Here is a 19,080-nt window from a genome sequence, read left to right on the forward strand (position 1 = left end):
TCGGCACCTCCGCTGCGCCCGCTCTCATGGCGGCCGGGGACGAACCGGTGCCCCTGGGCCGCGCCGCCCCTTCCCCTCCCCGCGGTGCTGGTTCCCCTACTCCCGGGCCGGGCGCCGGTTCACGCCGAGCAGCCCTCGCTGCAGCCAGCCGCCGGGGCGGCGTGGGCTGCCTGCCCTCCACCCTTGGCGCTTGTCCCTCAACATCAAAAGTCCGTCGGTTTCGCCCGGGGCGGCGTTTTGCCCTCCATTAACGAGGAAGCCGCCGCAGCACGGGCGGGCGGCTGAGGCACGTACGGGATGCGGCGCCCACTCGCGCTCCGCCACCCCCTCGAAGGTCTCGCCCCGTGGCCCAGGGCGGCTGCTTTCCCGCACTTTTCCGCTGCCCCGCAGCCTTCGCCCTTGCCGGGGGCCGGTACCACAACGCCAACGCCCCCGCCGCCACCCCTCCCTCCGCGGCCGAGGGCGGCGGCCCGGCCAGGTAGAGCCGCTGCCGGCGGCGGGGGTGGTGGCTCGGGGCGGGCCGGGGCGCGCTGCGGGGGCGGGCCGAGGCGGAGCGCCCAGACCGCTGGCGCCGGGGCAGCCGCGCGGGTAGCGGCGCGGTGTGCGTGAGTGTGAGTGTGCGTGGGGGGACAGCTCCGTGCGGGGGCCGCCGGGCCGAGCCGGGCGGTGAGTGTCGGGGCTCGGCGGGGAGGCGAGGCGAAGCGAACGCACCTGCGGAGCCGGGCGAGGATGCGCGGCGCGGCTGGGGGCGGGTAAAGTCCGCCGCGGCTCTTTCCCCCCTGCTCCCGTTCTGGGACGGCGGCAGCCTCGCGGGGGGGCTTCTCCCGAACCGGGGGCGGCGGGCGGTGGGGTGGTACCGGGCCGGTTCTCTGTAGCTGTCACTGCGGGGAAGGAAGCGGCGGGGGCACTGTGCAGCCGCGGGGCTGCGCGGAGGGCGCGGGTGGTTCGGCGGTGGAAGGGGCGCCGGGGCGCGGGCAGGCGGTCGTGGCTTCTGCGCCAAAAAAACCCCCCAAACAACCCAAGTTTAAAACCAGCCAAAGGAGACCGGCTGTCCCCGGGAGGTCTGGGCCCTTAACAAGTAGGAAATACTGGCGGTGTTTTGACATCGGCATCTCAAAACAAGTATTCACCGTACCGGCATGTAGAAGTGCTAATGTATTAAAATGCAAATATGCATGTGTGCTCGGCAATGCTGTTGCGTGTTTCCTGTTTACCATGTTAATTAGAAGTTGGAAGGGAAAACTTCACCAGGAGTAATCCAGGGCAGTGTTTGACCCAGTAATGCTCATTGAATGATGCAGTGGCTTTTATAGTTCTGGGTTTTCTAGCCCAAAACACAAGCCAAGTATTTGTTGGACTTCATTAATGAGAAATGTGTGAATTGTAACACACCTCACGCCTTTGAAACTGTTCTCTACCAGCACAGGTGTCAAAACTAACTCAGCCAGTATGGAGAGGAAAGTTAAACTCGCCACTCTTGTTTTTGTAAGGAAAAATTTGACCAGGCAGTTTGTCCCCAGTCTTGCAGACACCAGGATGTTTTTCTGTATTATTATTCTGGGTGACATAAACTAATTGTGTGAAAGTTTGAGATTTGGGACATATAATGCTGGTATTGTAAGGCAAGATGAGCGTACTTGTAAACAAACACAGGCAAAAACATACAGAAGGATCTTGGGATTGTAATTGGTTTTTGAGGGTTTTGGTTTTTTTGTTCTTTTTTGAGAGCTGGTATTGTTCGGTAAGTTGTTTTGTTCCCATTTGCTATGTTTTTCTAATTTATAGGTGGTACTAATACAAACAAATGTATTATAGAAACAATTTTGATGTTAATAAAATGTTTGTGTGTTTGTTTGTTTTTATAGTCCACCTCACAATTTCCAGATTCTTCCAGAGAAGAGAATAGAAAGAAACCAGTTTTGGAAAGACTTGGAAATTTCTTTGGTACGGGGAAAAGGAAAAATGTCAAAAGTTCACTAGAACACACTTTGCATCAGAAAGGGGAGAGGTCAGTTTCTCCTCACAGAGCACAGACGGTATACTGTAGGCACATAAAGGAAGGACACGAAGCTCCTCAAGTACAGAAGCAAGTGAGAAACGTGAATGCTGTTTCTGAGTCGCAGGAATATAATTTCAGTGGAGAAGTAGGACCGCTATATCGCGATACCGTTTCAGAATGGAGTAGTAGGGGAGTCTCTTCTGACAGTGAGTGGTCAGCAGATTGGAGCAGCAGCAGTGAAACCATCAAAAAATCTTTCTTTGAGAGTAGCCTGAGTGTTGAAACCCTGGAACTGGAGAAAGAATCCATCACAGATATAAATAATTCCACAACTCCAGATTTCATAAAAAGCTTGAGAAATTTGTCTAGTGAAGACTTAGAAAAGAGTATCTTAAGTCACAAGCAGCTCGTGAACACGTGGGTGTCTGAGGAGCCTGGGCATGCAAAACCAAAGGATTTGCCATACGAGTCGGAATCTGCGGCGAGTGAACACACACATTCTGCTAGAGTGTTAACAGTTGATATCTATCTAAGAAAAACAGACGAACTCCTTAATGAACCTGTGACTGTTACATCAGAAGAAAATTGTAGTGACTCGGACACAATGGATAAAAAATCTGCTAATAAAAGATCTGGAAAAAGGAGAAAATCTCAGTCATCCAGTGACATTCCAAATGGAGAGAGAAACCAGACTGAGAGTACTGCAAGAGAAGAATCTGGTTTTGAGGATGATATCCCTTCTGAAGTGTTTTCAGAGAAGATAATAAACTCAGAAAGAAAAGCAAAGTCTCCTCAACAGACTCCTGAAAGGAATTCCTTTTCCCCAGGTAATAATCAGGACCTAAAAGTTGGATTTGCTCACAAAGGGGCATCTAAAACTGAAGCTGACAAAGGCAAACAGCAGATCTCAAACACAACCCCTGCAAGGAGAAGATCATATAAAAAGAATCAGTCGGACGCTGTCCCCGTTTCCCCTACTGGTTTGAAGGGTCAGGTAAAAGATTGCTCCTCAAAAAGGCAACCTTTAGCATCACCAGAGAGTAACCCAATAACAAAAAGAACTTCAGCGGAAAAGGGAACTACACCTGTGGCTTTTGGGGAAGACAGCTTGGAGTTATCCAAAGTTTCTTTGGCAAGTAAGACCGAAGACACTGCCTTGGTGTTTGCTGAAGGCAAAAATGAAACCAAGGCAGTAAAGCATGGTAATGGTTCAGATGGGAGAGCTTTCTTGCGTACTGATGGGATTAAAAATGGAGACCTGTGTATGTCAGCTGAAAGACAGACAAATTCTGATTCAGACAGCTCGAAGCTGAAGAGTTTGGATGCTTCCAGAATGGTCACGACAAAGATTAGCCTGTAAGTAACATAAATTAGTTTACCTTATCCCTGTAGTTGTGATTTTGCCTGTCTCTGTGTTTAGGATTCTATAGGAACACTAACTATGTATCTGTTAGCTATCTAGATTATCTTCAATTAAGAACTGTCCTTTTTTTTTAAAAAAAAAAAAAAAATCATAATTAGTTACCACTTAACAAGCACTGTAGTTTACATGTGTTAGAATTGTATTTTCTGGGTTTTTTTTATGGATAGGGAATTTCTTTGTATGGCAATTCCATTATACGGGGTAATTCAACATACATAAAAGCTGCTCTGTTATCAGCCCCTGTCGTTGCTCAAATTAGCTCGACTGTCATTCACCTTAATGTAGTTTTCCCATCTGTAACCAATTGAGGATGTGGCTGGAGATTTTGTGTGTGAAAATCATAGAATGAGGAATGTGTTGAAGTTATACTTTGAAACAACAAAAGTTCTGCTATTATTTTATGAAGAAATGAGGAATGCAATGTAGAACTTCATCCTTCAAATGATATAATAAAGCACAGTCCAGAAGTTTGAATACATATAGTTGCTTTCATAAGTATTTGCAGGAGGAGTTATGTAGATTTTTATGCATGTGAATGACATCAGGCATTTGCAGAATTATGTATATATTAATTTGCAGGATTTGGTTTTACCCTCACAAAATTGTCATCTGTCAAACAGGTGATCGGTGCTTTCCTTGGGATTATAAAGAAATGGGTGTATCTATAACTTTCACTGTTATCACTAGTATGAGTCCAGCGACTGATTTCCTGGGTTCTATTACATTCTCTTCTACAGTGAATAATTTCATTGCATTCGTCATTTCTGTTGTTTGATTGTCACGACCGTGGGCTATGCGCTATTGCTTTCCTCATTCTGGTACATTCATGTATAGGTTCTGTCAGAGTACATTGAGTCCTGTAGGTCTACACCGAGTGTTCAGAATTGTCATTCAGTTCTGTTAGAGGGACGTGAAGGTTCAACATTATGGCTTAAGGAACACACAGGTTCCCAATTATGCTTCCTACATCTGAGAAGCATGGGAGCATTAGGAACAATTTCCTTTGCGTGATCTGTAATATTCTACATCTGATTTGTTCATTCATAACTGAATTAAAAGCATCTAGTACTGAAAGTTAAATTGTGGTATTTTTGTACATGGTGATGCTTTGCCATTTGGCAGTATAGATCGCAAATCTTAAACTCTAAAGTTTTGTGTCTTCGCAGCTTCAAAGGGAAAAGGTAGCTTTCATATTTTTCTCTTTGTGTCACCATCATTAGTGATGCTGAAGTTATAAATGCTTGCATAGCTTGATTTCATTTGGTATCTCCTTGGCTTGCTGCACAGTGAATTATCTTCTACTCTACTCATAAAGTTATAGACAAGTATCCTTTCTGACAGATTTAATTTTAATGAAGAAACAGCCTATTCTGTGTCACCTAATTTTGTGGGGTGTGTGGCACTCTGTGTCTTGGCCTTATCTGCTGCTATAGGAACTTTAGCCCTGGGTGGGGACCATTGTGTTGCATGCAAGTTTCCTGGTGCATCTGATAGCTGTCATTGCGCAGTACCAGACAGTTTCTTCTAGCCAGACAAATTGGTACAGTCAGATTACCTGGTATAATTTGTAGCCATTCACCAGAACATGTGAACAATAAATCTGGATGTGGATTAAGCTGCTGTAAAATTGGAAAGAAAAAGATACTGCCATTACTAGAAGATGGTGTGTTTTTGTTCTCTTGTTAATGCTTTGAACTAGAGAACAGATAACTTTTTCATTTTCAAAGGTTAAAAAATTATTGTTAATACTTCACATGAATTCCTTTCAGGTTGAAAAATACTCATTTACTCACAGACTCGTTTGTCTCCTATAAGATGGATTTTGTATAATCAAAGTAATTTTCACTTAAAAATGCATAATGTCTCTTACTAGTGATGTTGTGCCAGTTCTGGGAATCAAGTTTCTTTAAAAACAATTTTAAAAGAAGTCGATTTTGCTGATTCCCTGTGAGTAACGATAACATTTTCTCTCTTTTCTCCTTTTATGTCTGTGTACTGGGCAACTTGGAAGTCACAGGATACTTTGCTTCTAGCTTTTGAAAGAGAAACCTATCAGGTTTGAGACTAAACTGAGGTTGATGGTATATCCTCATTGGCAAATAAAACCTCAGGCAGTAGTTACTTTGATGTGCTTAGTGGAAATCTTGGCTTCAGTTGTCATATTTGATGTTCAGACATGGTTTTGTAGTTGCCTTTGCATTTATGCCCACTTGCCGAATTATTCTGCTCTGTTAACATGCCATTTCTCTTTGCTCACCTCAGTCTGATGTTTTGGCATCAACGTTTTTTGGCATCAGTTACGTGCTTGAAATGGTCCTTTGGACAGGATGCTTCAATTGTGTGACTCACCTTCCGTTTATGACTGTACTGGGAGAGGTTTAACTGCTTGCTTCCACAGGTTAGCTGCAAGATGTAGCCAAAGAGAAAGGACATCAGTATTCCTCTTGTGCCTGCTTGTTCCTGGCATTGCAGATCAGCAGTGGGTGGCAGGAATCAGCCACACTGGGCTGTTTGTAAGGAAGTATTTGTACTGTTAAGTGAATCCCTCTTTCAGTGTTTTTCCCCCATACCGGAGGGTAGGCTTAAAGGATACTCAAACATCTCCTCCTTTTAAACAAGCTTAGAAATTCAGTTCTTGCAATAAGATGCATCCTTTGGCTGTATTTAAAATCAGTGTTTCTTAGTGTGGAAAAAGGTGTAATGAAAAGATTAGTGAGAGGAAGCCAGCAGTAGTGGATGGAGCTCTAGGGTTGAGCTTTCTATTGCTCTTCGGTCTCAGCTGTTTTTCTGCTGCAGCGGTGCAGAAATACTGCAGAATGTAAAATACAAAGTGCTGAAGTGGTTGTTTCTGTGTAAATTTGCAAAGCTTCAAACCATACCTTTGAGGTCTTAGCCGTTCATTTAAAACAGGTTTTAGGCGTGGCTGATAACCATCAGTGTTAACCATTACACTTGCTTGTGTCAAGGCTTACAGAGAAAGACAGATTTTTATTAGGAAGAGACACGTTACATTGAAATGCATGTAGTAGCGCAAGTGACAGGCTGACAAAATAATGGTGTGGAAATGAGTCTGTTAAGATGAATAGGCCGTTACCTGAAAATACAGGTAGAAGGAAAGGATAAGTACCTGTTTCTGATCAGAAAAGGACATGAAGGGTCCTGGTGAACAGCATATCCAGCGTGTGTCAGCAGTGCATCTTTGTAGCAGGTGAAGGCTAAGCCTGTACTGTGCTGCACTGGCAGAAGCGTCGCCAACAGGTCAACGGAGAAGATATTTGGTGCTCATGGGGTTGCATATAGGGCATTATGTCAAGTTGTACCCCTCCCTCCTCTTCCAATTCTCTTCTCCAATTCACAAATCAGAATGAGTCCAGTGGTGAGACATTAAGAAGGTGATGGCTCTGGAGCATATAATGTATGAGGAGAAGCTGAAGCAGCTTGATTTGGTCAGCTGGGAGGAGAGAAGGATATGAGTAGACTTCAGTCACCTCTCACTACCTATAGAGGTATTACAGAGAAGGCAGAGCCAAATTTGTCCCTAGGGTGTGCAGTGAAGGGACAGTGGCCATGGTTACAAGTTGCAGCAGTGAAGTTTCGATACGATATAAGGCAAAAATAATTTACAGTGACAGTGGCGGACTTGCTGCAATGCTTCTCTAGTAAGGCTGTGAAATCTTGACCTTTGGAGACAGTCAGAACTTCATCAAACACAGCCTTCAGCAATTTGATCTAACTTTGAAGTTGTCCCTGTTTGGAGCAGAAAGTTGGAGTAGTTGACCTTCAGAGATCCCTTGCAACTTATCTTCATTTTCCAAACAGAAAAATAATAGGATAATTTAACTTTGAAAAGTTTAGGAAAAACAATCGTACTGCAATGAAGAGTAGGGTCTAAATATATTTAATTGTATGCTGTGTGATAGTTCCCTCCCTGCCTTCCCCCTTTCAGGAATGATTTATTTTTTTTTCTGTTTCTAGATTTAAATTTTCCAAGTGTGTTTTATTAGCTTCTCTCTGAAGTATGGCCAGTTGTTTTTAAGTTTACTATTTTCTTTTTTATTGATCATGTGTTCTTCATAAGAACCTTCCAGTTGTGAATCAATGTAAGCAGGCTGTCATTTTGAGTGAGCACTGTTGGGAAGTCTTCTCTGAAAAGACATGGTGATTTTAACAGTTGCTTTCTATATAGATTCTTAGGCAGCTGATTTTGAGTTCCTTCTGTTATTTCAGTGTTTGCTCCTCATGCCTTTCCCGAGAGAAGAAGCTTGTACAATGGAGAGTCTTGCTTTAGTAGGGTTTATTTTCTTAAGAGGGATTTCTTGTGGAAGAGGAGAAAGGATTGGTCTCAGTTTTTGGGTTCTTCATGTTAATTCACTTCTTTCTTGGGCTAAGGAGCTGTCTGAGAGCTCAGTGAATGCAGTTTATGGAGGTAAAAAAGAAGAAAGCACTTAAATATCAGAATCATGCGTTGTTTAATAGTGCATTTGAGGCCCTGGAGATTTCCTGGATGTGGGTATTCAGATGAAGGAGGCTTAAAACCCACAGCTTCATATCATCAGCCTTCTGCCATAGTGCATGAGTACTATGTGCTGTGTACTTGTACACACTTCTCTATCGACTCTGATGGAGAAGTTTCTGTGTTTCCTAGTTCAATTCTTGTAAAATTAGCAGCGTTAGTTTACACTATTTAAATTATTAGCTGACTCTACCTAAAGGAAATGGGAGAGTCATCACACGTGGTGTTTGCTTAGCCAAGTAGTGATGCAGTGATTTGGGATGGTTACCGTTTCCATCAGCACCAAGGAGGCCAGAAGGTCTTTTACTCTGTGTAAGGTTGCTTCTGCAATGTAAGGGCTTCAAAGAATCTGGACAGATGTCTTCAAAACTTGTTGAAGAGGTATATTCAAATGTTAACCAACTCATTATCACCTTAATGAATTGGGATTTGTTTCCTAAACTCTGTAGGGAATTGCATGCGTATAATTTATTCTGCCTATTCACTAATAAATTTTAATGTCTGTCAGTCATAAGTAGTTAAGTCCTCTGCTTCAATTGCACATGCTGTAGGCTGCTGTATTTTGTTTTACTGAGCATTAAAGAACTACGTACATGTTTGAAATGTAGTCTCCTTATTTAGTGTCTATTTTTTTGTTGTTGTTTGTATAGTTACTCCTTTTCTTAGTTAATTCCTTTTGAGATACCAGAATGTAAACTGAATAGGACTACGGAAAGTTTAATTTTAATGCTACATTTGATTGTTTTCAAAATTGTTACAAGTCTTTTCAAGATTATTCAAAGATGTAACTCTGTGTCACTTTGCTTCCCCTAGTCCAGCCAAACCAAAGAATGTAGAACTGAATTTTAAAACACCTGCAAATCAAGACAGTTTAGAAAATGAGCAAGATACTCTTGAAAAACCAGTTAATAAGACTAACAGCAACATTGCCAACAAAATTTCCTTGTTTGAAAATAAATGTGCTAACCAGAGCCAGAGGTCTACTGACATCCCTCCTTCAAAAAATACTACTGTACCAAGCACATTTGTTGGCAGAGCAAAGCTGAAATTTGGAAAACAACCTAATGAAAACGAACAGCCTGATAAAACGTTAAATAAGCAGAACAGTCGGCAGAAGTTATTTGAGAATGGCACATCAGAGAAAGAAAGCACTGCAGAATTAAAAGGCAAACATGAAGAAGGCTCTGCCTCTTATGAGGATATTGGGAAGACAACAGAACTTAAAGTAAAAGCTGCAATATCCCTTTTTAACCAAAGCAGCAAAATTGATGCTAGTAGTGTCTCTCTGAAGCAACCTGATTCAGAATTAACCACAGCTAAAAAAGAAAGTTTACCTTTTAAACTATCTTTGCACTCACCCACTAAAAGTGAAAGTGCTCAGGATACTTCCTACCAAAGAAATAACACAAGTTCAGAATTACACAGAAATGAAGAAAAGATGCTGCCAAACACAGAGGTTTTATCACCTTGCAATGATGATAAATATCCTCTACCATCTCATCAGGTTTCTAGATCAGAATGTAAGACAGAAAATGAAGATAAAAAGGCAAAGCTGGGAGATTTGAGCTTTGCAGCATTTCAGGATGATGACAGCAGTCAAGACACTGTATTGATATCAGAGCATGACATCAGTACACAAAAAAGCCCGGACAAAACTTGCAATGGATCTGCTGAAGATGACAGCATTTTTGATTCCCCGTCTGACATGAAGAAGTTTGCTGAAACAATAAAAAACTTGGACACCTCAGTTTGCTTACCCCAGAAAAAGAAAAGGTCAAAGCTTCCCAAGTCCCCGGCGCCTCACTTTGCAATGCCTCCCATTCATGAAGACAACTTGGAGAAAGTATTTGATCCTAGTGTATTTACTTTTGGTTTGGGACTGAGAAGGGAAAAAACACAAGATCTCTTACCAGCCCAACAAATTAAAATGCAAAGCCTGGAAACAATAGCCAGAGTCAGGCCCAAGCGTGCCTCAACAGAGCAAAGTATCATATTCAAAGCCCTGCAGTCATCTAATAGAGAAGAACCCGTCTTTACTCAGGAAATAAATGGGAAAGAGAACACTGATGGTACAGATGGTGAAATTAAGAGATCTCGTCTTGAAAAAAGCTCCCTCTTCTCAAGCTTGCTGTCTTCTACATCTAAAGAAAAATTTTTTAATCCTTCTATCACCTCAGTAAATAACACTACAACAGCTTTTACAACTGATTCCTCGGGGATGCCTGCTTTACAACAGGATGCTCCTGGGCCATTTGGCATGTCTCAAAAATCTGAGGTAATAACAATAATTAATGAAATGTAACCATGTAAAATTTTGCCTACCTGCTGAATGACTGTTAATTTTGATTTTGCAATTCAGTCTCTTTCAGATATGAAGTTTCCAAGTTTTGTGGAGAAGTACGTGCAAGCAGATAGTGCCAAAAAAGAACTAAGTTTACAAATGCCCAACTATGGGAACCCTGAGAAAAGTTTTTCCAGCTGGTTAGGGACAAACAGATATGAATCAAATGTCCCCACTGGGTTATTAGATGTGGATGTAAGTATTGTGTTGTTTAAAACCTGCCTGGAAAGTTATCCAGCTTTTGCATATTCTACAGATGATGTGCATACATTGTTTTGTTTTGTTTCCCCTCTTAAGGATGTGCATAGATTACAAATACATAGAGGTGAACGTAGGTATGGCACAAGTTTCATCTGATGCTGTCTACGCATGAAAATGAGATGACATCTACTAACATGATTTTGTTTTGTCATGGTGCCCTTATTTTGAGACTCTTCACAAATATAGACTCAGGATAGTTTAGCTTGGAAAGACTTTTAAAGGTCATCTAGTCCAACCCCCCTGCAAGGAGCAGGGACATCTCCAACCAGATCAGGTTGCTCAGAGCCCCGTCCAACCTGGCCTTGAATGTTTCCAGGGATGGGGCATCCACCACCTCTCTGGGCAACTTGTTCCATTGCTTCACCGCTCTCATTGTAGAAAATTTATTCCTTATATCAAGTATGAATCTACCTTCCTCTATATTAAAACCGTTACGCCTTGCCCTGTCACAAGAGGCCCTGCTAAAGAGTTTCTCCCTGTCTCTCTTAAAAGTCCCCTTTAGGTACTGGAAGGCCATTATAAGGTCTCCCCAGAGCTTCACTTCTCCAGGCTGAACAGCCCCAACTCTCTCAGCCTGTCCTCATAGGAGAGGTGCTCCAGCCCTCTGATCGTTTTCATGGCCCTCCTCTGGACTCTCTCCAATAGGTCCATGTTCTTCATATTTTGAGGGCTCCAGAACTGGATGCAGTACTCCAGGTGGGGTCTCACGAGAGTGGAGCAGAGGGGCAGAATCACCTCCCTTGACCTGCTGGCCACGCTCCTCTTGATGCAGCCCAGGATGCGGCTGGCTTACTGTGCTGCAGGCGTGCATTGTCGGCTCATGTTGAGCTTCTCATCTGCCAGCACCCCCAAGTCATTCTCAGGGCTATTCTTGATCCATTCTGTGCCTGGGATTGCCCCACCCCATGTGCAGGACCTTGCACTTGGCCTTGTGTCATAGTTCAGCCTGGATCGGGACCAGACTATGCAGTCTCTCTCTCACTCCCCCCACCCTCTGAGAGAATAGGGGGAGATAATATAAGAAAAACGGCTCAAGGTTTGAGATAAGAACGGGGAGAAATCCGTAAAGTTACTGTCACGGGCCAAACAGACTTGACTTGGGGAAAACTATTAATTTATTTCTAAAACTAGCAGGAGAATGAGACAGGGAACAAGATAGCCTCCCCCGACCCCTCCCTCTTCCCGGGCTTAACCTTATCTCTACTACCTTCCCCACCAAGCGGCACAGTGGGGAAGAGGGAATGGGGGTCATGGTCAGTTCATCACGCGTTGTTCTATGCCGCTGCTTCTTTATTGGGGGAAGAACACCTCGTATTCCTCCCCTGCTCCTTCGTGGGGTCCCTCCCACGGGCCACAGTCCTCCGTGAAACTGCTCCGGCGTGGGTCATCTCTTCCACGGGGTGCAGTCCCTCCAGAACAGCTGCCCCAGTGCAGGCCCTCCACGGGCCACAGCCTCCTTCAGGTATCCACCTGCCCCAGCGTGGGGTCCTCCACAGGCTGCAGGTGGATCTCTGCTCCTCCATGGACTCCATGGGCTGCAGGGGGACAACCTGCTCCACCATGGCCATCACCACAGGCTGCAGGGGAATCTTGGCCAGGAGCCGCGTTACTCCTCCCCCTCCTTCTGAATTGACCTTGGCGTCTGCAGCCGTTCCTCTCAGAAGAAAAATTCTTCACAACAGGCTGGCAGATGTCTCTCAGGATCTTTTTACATCTCATTCACATCTCATCTCCTCTCCACTTCTTGCAGCAAGGCCAGGCTGAGTTGGGCCCAGTCGGCTGCCCGGTGGGAGGCCAGAGGGTGAGGCCTGCAAGGCCCACAAGGCTCGTGCCTCCCCCTCTCTGCTCCCACTCAGCTGCTTCTCATCATCTCTTTTTTTTTTCTTTCCTGTTTTCCCCTTCTTAAATACGTTATCGCAGAGGCGTTATCAACGGAACATTCTGCTACCAATTGGCTCGGCCTTGGCCAGCAGCGGGTCCGCCCTAGGCCCGGCCGAGTCCACTGAACAAAGGGGAGCGACTTCTAGCAGTTTCCTACAGAAGCTGCCACCTTAGGGCCCCCCTCACTAAACAAAACCACAACACCTTGTTGAACTGTATGAGTTTCTGACGGGCCCACCTCTCCAGCCTGTCAAGGTCCCTCTGGATGGCATCCCTTTCCTCCAGCGTATTGACTACACCACAGAGCTCGGTGGTGTTGCTGAAATTGCTGAGGGTGCACTCTATCCCACTGTCCATGTCACCGACAAAGATGTTAAACAGAACCAGTCCCAATACCGACCCCTAAGGAACACCAGTCGTCACCCATCTCCACTTGGACATTGACTTGTTGACCACAACTCTTTGAGTGCAGCCACCCAGGCAATTCCTTATCCATTGAGTGGTCCATCCATCAAACCTATGTCTCTCCAGTTTAGAGAGAAGGATGTCATGTGGGACAGTGTCAAATGCTTTGCACAAGTCCAGGTAGATGACATCAGTTGCTCTTCCCTTGTTCAGCAATGCTGTAACCCTCTCGTAGAAGGCTACCAAATTAGCCAGGCATGATTTGCCCTTTGTGAAGGCATATTGGCTGTCACCAGTCACCTCCTTATTTTCCATGTGCCTGAGCATGGTTTCCAGGAGCGTCTGCTCCATGATCTTGCCAGGCACAGAGGTGAGACTGACTGGCCTGTAGTTCCCCCGGTCTTCCTTTTTTCCCTTTTTGACAATGGGGGTTATGTTTCCCCTTTCCCAGTCAGCAGGAACCTCACCAGACTGCCACAACTGCTCAAATATGATGGACAGTGGCTTCGCAACTTCATCCACCAGTTCCCTCAGGACTGTGGATGCATCTCATCACGTCCCATGGATTTGTGCACCTTCAGGTTCCTTAGATGGTGCCAAACCTGCTCTTCTCCTGCAGTGGGTGGTTCTTAATTCTGCCATCTCCACCATCTCATGGTCACTGCAGCCAAGGCTGCCCTTGAGTTCCACATTCCCCATAAGCCCTCTCCTTGTCAGCTCCTCTACCACTTGCAGTAGGAAGTTGTCATCCACGCATTCCAGGAACCTCCTGGATTGCTTGTGCTCTGCTGTGTTGTTCTTCCAACAGATATCGGGGTAACTGAAGTCCCCCATGAGGACCAGGGCTTGTGACCGTGAGGCTGCTCCTGTCGGTCTATAGAGGGCTTAATCTGCTTGGTCCTCCTAGCCAAACGGCCTGTAGCAAACCTCCACCGCAATGTCACCTGTCCCTGCCCTCCCTTCAATCCTGATGCATAAGCTCTCTGTCAGCTCCTTATCTGTCCCCAGGCAGAACTCCATGCACTCCAGCTGGTCATTGACATAGAGGGTGAATATGTCTTTGTAATTGATTTTGTATTATTTTGAAACAAATCTCATGCTAACTTTATTGTTGTTGTTGTAAACTAGGAGAATGCTTTTTGAGAACTTTAGAAAACATGTGCCTGCTTCTTGTTGACAATAATCTTTCTCGTCTTCCAGCAAGACATTTGGCCATTGCACTGTGAAATGAGTAACAGAGCAAACTTTGTTTTTGTTCCCAGCATTCCCATGCGTTTGATAGAAAGTATGCATTCTGTAAGAACACTTTAAGAAGTGGATAGTAGTGATTATTGAAAGTGCTGCTACAGTGGAGGGCTGTTCCTTTGATTATGAGTATCTGTTCATCATGAGTGAAGGCAGACTTGCATTTTCTTTGAGGCAATTTTACCCTACTGTGGGAGAATTTCTATTTTCAAAATTATGAACCAATGTCCTATAGTATTGCTGTTTCTGTTGATGTGGGCCCTTACTGTTACCTGAGAGGAAAACTGTAATAGGAGATCTAAGAACCATGGGAAGAAATATGTTCTCCAAAGTTTAATAGCTGCATTACTGTGATCTGTGGAATTGAAGCATATAAGAAATTCAAGAAATACTTTTCCAAAGCTGATGATTATCTGCTGTTACAGTTCCATTAAAAGGGATGGAGGAGTAGTAGAAATAACTCCTTTCTTCTTCACCTTGCAGAAGGAAATCATCCATGCTGCATGGCAATCCTGAGGATCTAGATTCTTCTCTCATAGGAAGTTTATTAATTAGTGTGGGGATGAAAATTAGGGGGGTTATTTGCAGTGGTGCAGACTTATGCTGCCAGTTAAAGAGGCTTTCTTACTCTGAATGGTCCTGCTTGGACTTTAAAACCTGAGTTTAAAGCTAGATTACTACTAGTGGTGTTTTTTGCTACTTAAACTGTTGTCCCTGAGTGAGTTTCAATTTTTCAGTAGAGTGTGGAGGCCTGATGTGGCAAGAGGGTATGTACACACATAAGATTGCTCTTTAGAGAAGCCCATTAGGCTCTGTAGGATTCCAGGACACGTACAGCACTGTTGCTGACTCTGAAGTGTCTTGCTCGAGTTAGACAGGACCCAAAAATGTTTGTATGATTTCTACGTACTGTGCATCTTCCACTGACTAAGAAAATGATGATGCAATGGGTAATGTGAAGGAAAGGAGTAAGGGCAGCCCGAAATGACAACTTTGGCATTCCTTAAAACACAGAGCAAGTTCTGACTGGAATTGAAGCACAGGCTAAAAAAACAGTCATGCTTCAACATGTTTCGATGATGCCTACAGAAAAATCTCGTGGTGGTTAGGAACTCTGTCCTGAGACCACTGCCTGCCCTGTGTGCTGACTAATATGTTCTCGTTAGTTCCTTGCACGTGTTGCTGGTTATCTTAGGCTGCAACTTATTTAGGGGCAGGATCTGTTTGGTTTTTTTTTTGCTTGTATTCCTAGTTCCTAGAAGACTGGGACCCTGTCCCAGCATGAGCACTCCTGTCTTTGCTAGGAAACCAAATGCATAATTGCAACGCTTTCTTTATTTGTTTTAAGATGACGTGATGCAACCACAACTTTCCCATATATTCTATAACCTATAATTTACGACTGACTTCAACATTGGTTTAGATTTTGTGTACCTTAATGTGTTTTATTTGTTCCCGGCACTTCTAGTCTATCACTTATTGCACAGTGTCTCACGCTTTTTGAAGAAACCTATCTTGTTACAAGGAGTTTGTCACAAAATTGATTATGCTAATTAGTTCATACACATATATAACATCATGCCTCCTCAGTCTTTTCATATATTCCTTCAAAATTATTTTGTGCTTTATGGTTACTAGACATTTAAACTTTCATTAATATCTTTATCATTGTAGAACATGTACTTTATTAATGCCAGTTTTTTAAGGAGTGTCTTGGTATGAAACTCCTGGAATGTACAGGAAGCTGATTCAGAAGAGTTTTAAAGAATTTCAAGTCTGAGGTTAGTTGGCTCAGTGAGATGATCATTCAGAGTTTAAAAAAATAAAGTGTAAATTTGTTCATTTGTGGAAAAAAGAATTAAAGCAGTAAGTAGGTGTAGTTGAAGTGTTATCAGCTTTTTACTATTGAGACTAATTTTAATTTTGTTTCACTAGTTCTTTTTTTTTTTATAGCTGAGTATCTTTGTTGAATATGTTTTTTGTTTGGGTTTTTTTTTGGTGACTTTTCTCTCCCCACTGTCTATTAGGCACTTTCAAGAAATGGGCAAAGTAAAATAAATCCCAGACCTGGCAAGGTAAGGTCAATATTATTATCTTTATTGTTCCTCTCTATATTTAAAGCATAGCAAGATAGAATTACATGTTGTTGGTGTTTGTTTCTTTTTTAACACAGCTGGTGATATACTGTGACTCAGACTATCAAAAAAATGGTATTGAGGTTTTCCATGATGTTCTGGATTGCAGTTCTTGGGTTCTGTCACCAACAATTTTAGTTAAAGTCGTCAGAGGATGGTAAGAGATTAATTTTTATTCTTGGTCATTGGTCTATCCAAAAATCTTTTGAAACTGAACCAGCATGTAATTCACAGTAAGTCTGCCTTTCAAATGGCAATGTAATGTCAAGACCTATGAGCAAGAAATGTGACATTTTACCTCTGCAAAGGAGGAAGTTCTGGGCTGGGAAACTTAGTTTGCTGACAAATTGAGTGTTACTGTCTGGAGGGGTGCAGCATTTCACCAGGCATAGGCATGGGATGAAATGACAGATTCTGTCCAGCTATGCTGCCCTTTGATTCCTCTCCCTTTTATCAGTTCTTGCATAGTATTTGGATTGGGCTAAAAGGCTAGCAAAGAATTTTAAAGCCAGGTCTGACATGGGTTTGGATGCAGAAGATTAATTCCATGTCCAAAGGAGGTGGTGCTGTAGAGATAATTGACTGTTTCTCTGACAAGTCCAGAGGGCATTTTTCTCTAAAAGCAAGATTGCCTAAGAGTAACTCAAAACAAGTTCATCTCGTACGTTCTTTCTAGCATTAACAGAACAGTCATTATTAGTCTGGATAGCATGGGAAGTTAAGTTGTGGCAGGGCTATAATACAGTCAAATAGCAGGTTTTCAAAAGTAATGATCTGATAGTAAACTGCAGCAACAAGGGCTAGCTGCAGTAGGAGGTACTGGGAAAGCACACTGATTGCTGTTTAGCTTCAGAAAACTGGAATGAAAATCTTCTCATCTATATGAACCAGGTTGTCTTTTCTAGCATAGATTAGAAGACTCTTGTTTTTTTTTTCTTTTTCCTGCTTTAGCTGAGAGATCCAGGGGAGGGTTTTGTATTTGCAGATGGATTTAGTTTTTATCTAGTCATATATTAAAACCTGCCGTTAAAAATAAAGTTTTGCTTGTCTTCTGAGCAATCTTCTTATCCTTTGGCACATCCATATCAGCCCCTGTGGAACTCCAGACTGCTGTTCACAGGATCCAAGTAGCTTGTCTGTTTATACATGATGCAGCACTCTGCAGTGTCAACGTTTTCTGACCTACAGATTCGTTCTGATTAGTATCTCATGCAAAAGTCTGGTATTCATAGACAGTAGTCTTGCTGCCCCAAATCATCAATTTAAAAAGGTGGAGGAGTTTTTGATGAAATTATAAAGTCAGCAGTAGGCATCTTTGTTTTTATCATTGCTTTCAAAAGTATTGTAGAGACCAGAAATGGGAAATGGCTTGCATAAGCAGTGTTGGGCAGATAAGCTGTATTGGGAAGGATCTGGAAATAATACTTCTTGTGAAAGCATTTTTTAAATGGGAGCATGATTTTTGCAAATCACACTTAATAATGCACCATTAAAAATGAGACGCTTTTATTTTAAGCTGGATACTCTATGAGAAACCAAATTTTGAAGGCCCCTCTATTCCTCTGGAAGAAGGAGAGCTGGAACTCCCGGATATTTGGGGTGCAGGTACTTCTGACGAGGAAAATGAATGCAAATCTCTAAAGCCTGCAGTGATTGGTTCAATAAGACACGTTGTTAAGGCAAGTAGTAGAAGTAAAGAAAATTTTGTATAGATCTTAATGTTTGGTGATGTTTTATACTGATACAAAGTATGATTAGGACACAAGTGTAACATGAATTGTAAATGCATGAAACAATCTTCCATGTTGAATTTCTTGTTTAATCACAAAATAAATGTGGGGGCTTTTGCATAATGGGGATTATGGTAACATCCACTGGACAGATAGGACAGGAAGACAACTTTGTGTTTTTTATTAGACTAGCCTCCAAAATGCTATGTACAGCATGCCCTTTCTAGCCTGGTCAATCTCTTGGGAAAAACATCCCAGAAAACCATCAGTAATTCCACAGACTCATATTTTCAAAAGATTTCTGGAAATTTTTTTTTTTGTGTTTTTTTAATATAAACCAGATTTATACTCGACATGAACTTTAGAGTCAAACACCAAACCTTATTTGATACTCAAAAAATAGCCCTGTATGTGCAAACTTATCAGGAAGTTTCACACGTGGTGGAAGAGCCTTCCTACATGCACTTTCAACCTCCTATTAAGTATTAACCTTTGCAGGTTGCCAAAACAAGCTTAAGCTATAACGTTATTTAACTAGGAAAGGAAGAAGGAGGAATATATATCGCTGGTAACTACAATTTTTGTTTGAATTGCAGTTCTCTTCAAGAATGGCTTGCTTGGTGTTATCTTAGGATTTAGTTTGCTAGAGGAGATGTTAACTGATGAAGGAAGATGCATTCCTGCCTAGATATCAGAAAGTAAACAATGTAAATGCTGATTAGAGATTGACTGACTGTCTTGGTCCAAACAGAGACAGGTGAACTGGCCTACTTATACTTTTGTTATAGGAATCTTAATAGCAGTAGTAATTGACAAGGGGGGGAACAATTTAAAATAAGCAGGTGTTTCAAAACTGATTTAGTTATCCACATTAATTACAGAACTTGCAGCACAAATGAAGTGATTATGGCAATTTTCATTTTTCAGGATTACAGGGTTTGCCAAATTGATTTGTATACAGAACCTGAAGGGTTAGGAATTGTGACTTCCTTTTTTGACGACACTGAAGAAACAGGAGTGTTCGGCTCCACTCAGAAGACTTGTTCAATCAAAGTACACTGGGGCATGTAAGTGTGTAGTTCTGTATGAACGTGTACTGCTATGAAAGGAACTTGTTTTAAATCATCGGTTACACCTCTCAGGCATG

The 19,080-nt window shown here is 42.8% G+C and overlaps 1 protein-coding gene across 1 annotated transcript in view; it reads left to right on the forward strand.

The window, feature by feature from the left end:
- Positions 1 to 19,080, forward strand: part of CRYBG1 (crystallin beta-gamma domain containing 1) — a 102,470-nt gene that overhangs the window by 53,658 nt on the left and 29,732 nt on the right. Inside the window, exons 3-9 of the mRNA XM_086744987.1 lie at positions 1,866 to 3,355; positions 8,749 to 10,210; positions 10,295 to 10,471; positions 16,096 to 16,143; positions 16,242 to 16,360; positions 17,720 to 17,882; positions 18,861 to 19,000. Coding sequence (XP_086601113.1) covers positions 1,866 to 3,355; positions 8,749 to 10,210; positions 10,295 to 10,471; positions 16,096 to 16,143; positions 16,242 to 16,360; positions 17,720 to 17,882; positions 18,861 to 19,000 — 3,599 coding nt within the window. The remainder of the gene's footprint in view (positions 1 to 1,865; positions 3,356 to 8,748; positions 10,211 to 10,294; positions 10,472 to 16,095; positions 16,144 to 16,241; positions 16,361 to 17,719; positions 17,883 to 18,860; positions 19,001 to 19,080) is intronic.

This window comes from Chlamydotis macqueenii, chromosome 3 (genome assembly GCF_036417535.1).
Source record: "Chlamydotis macqueenii isolate bChlMac1 chromosome 3, bChlMac1.mat, whole genome shotgun sequence".
In the NCBI taxonomy this organism is placed as follows: Eukaryota; Metazoa; Chordata; class Aves; order Otidiformes; family Otididae; genus Chlamydotis; species Chlamydotis macqueenii.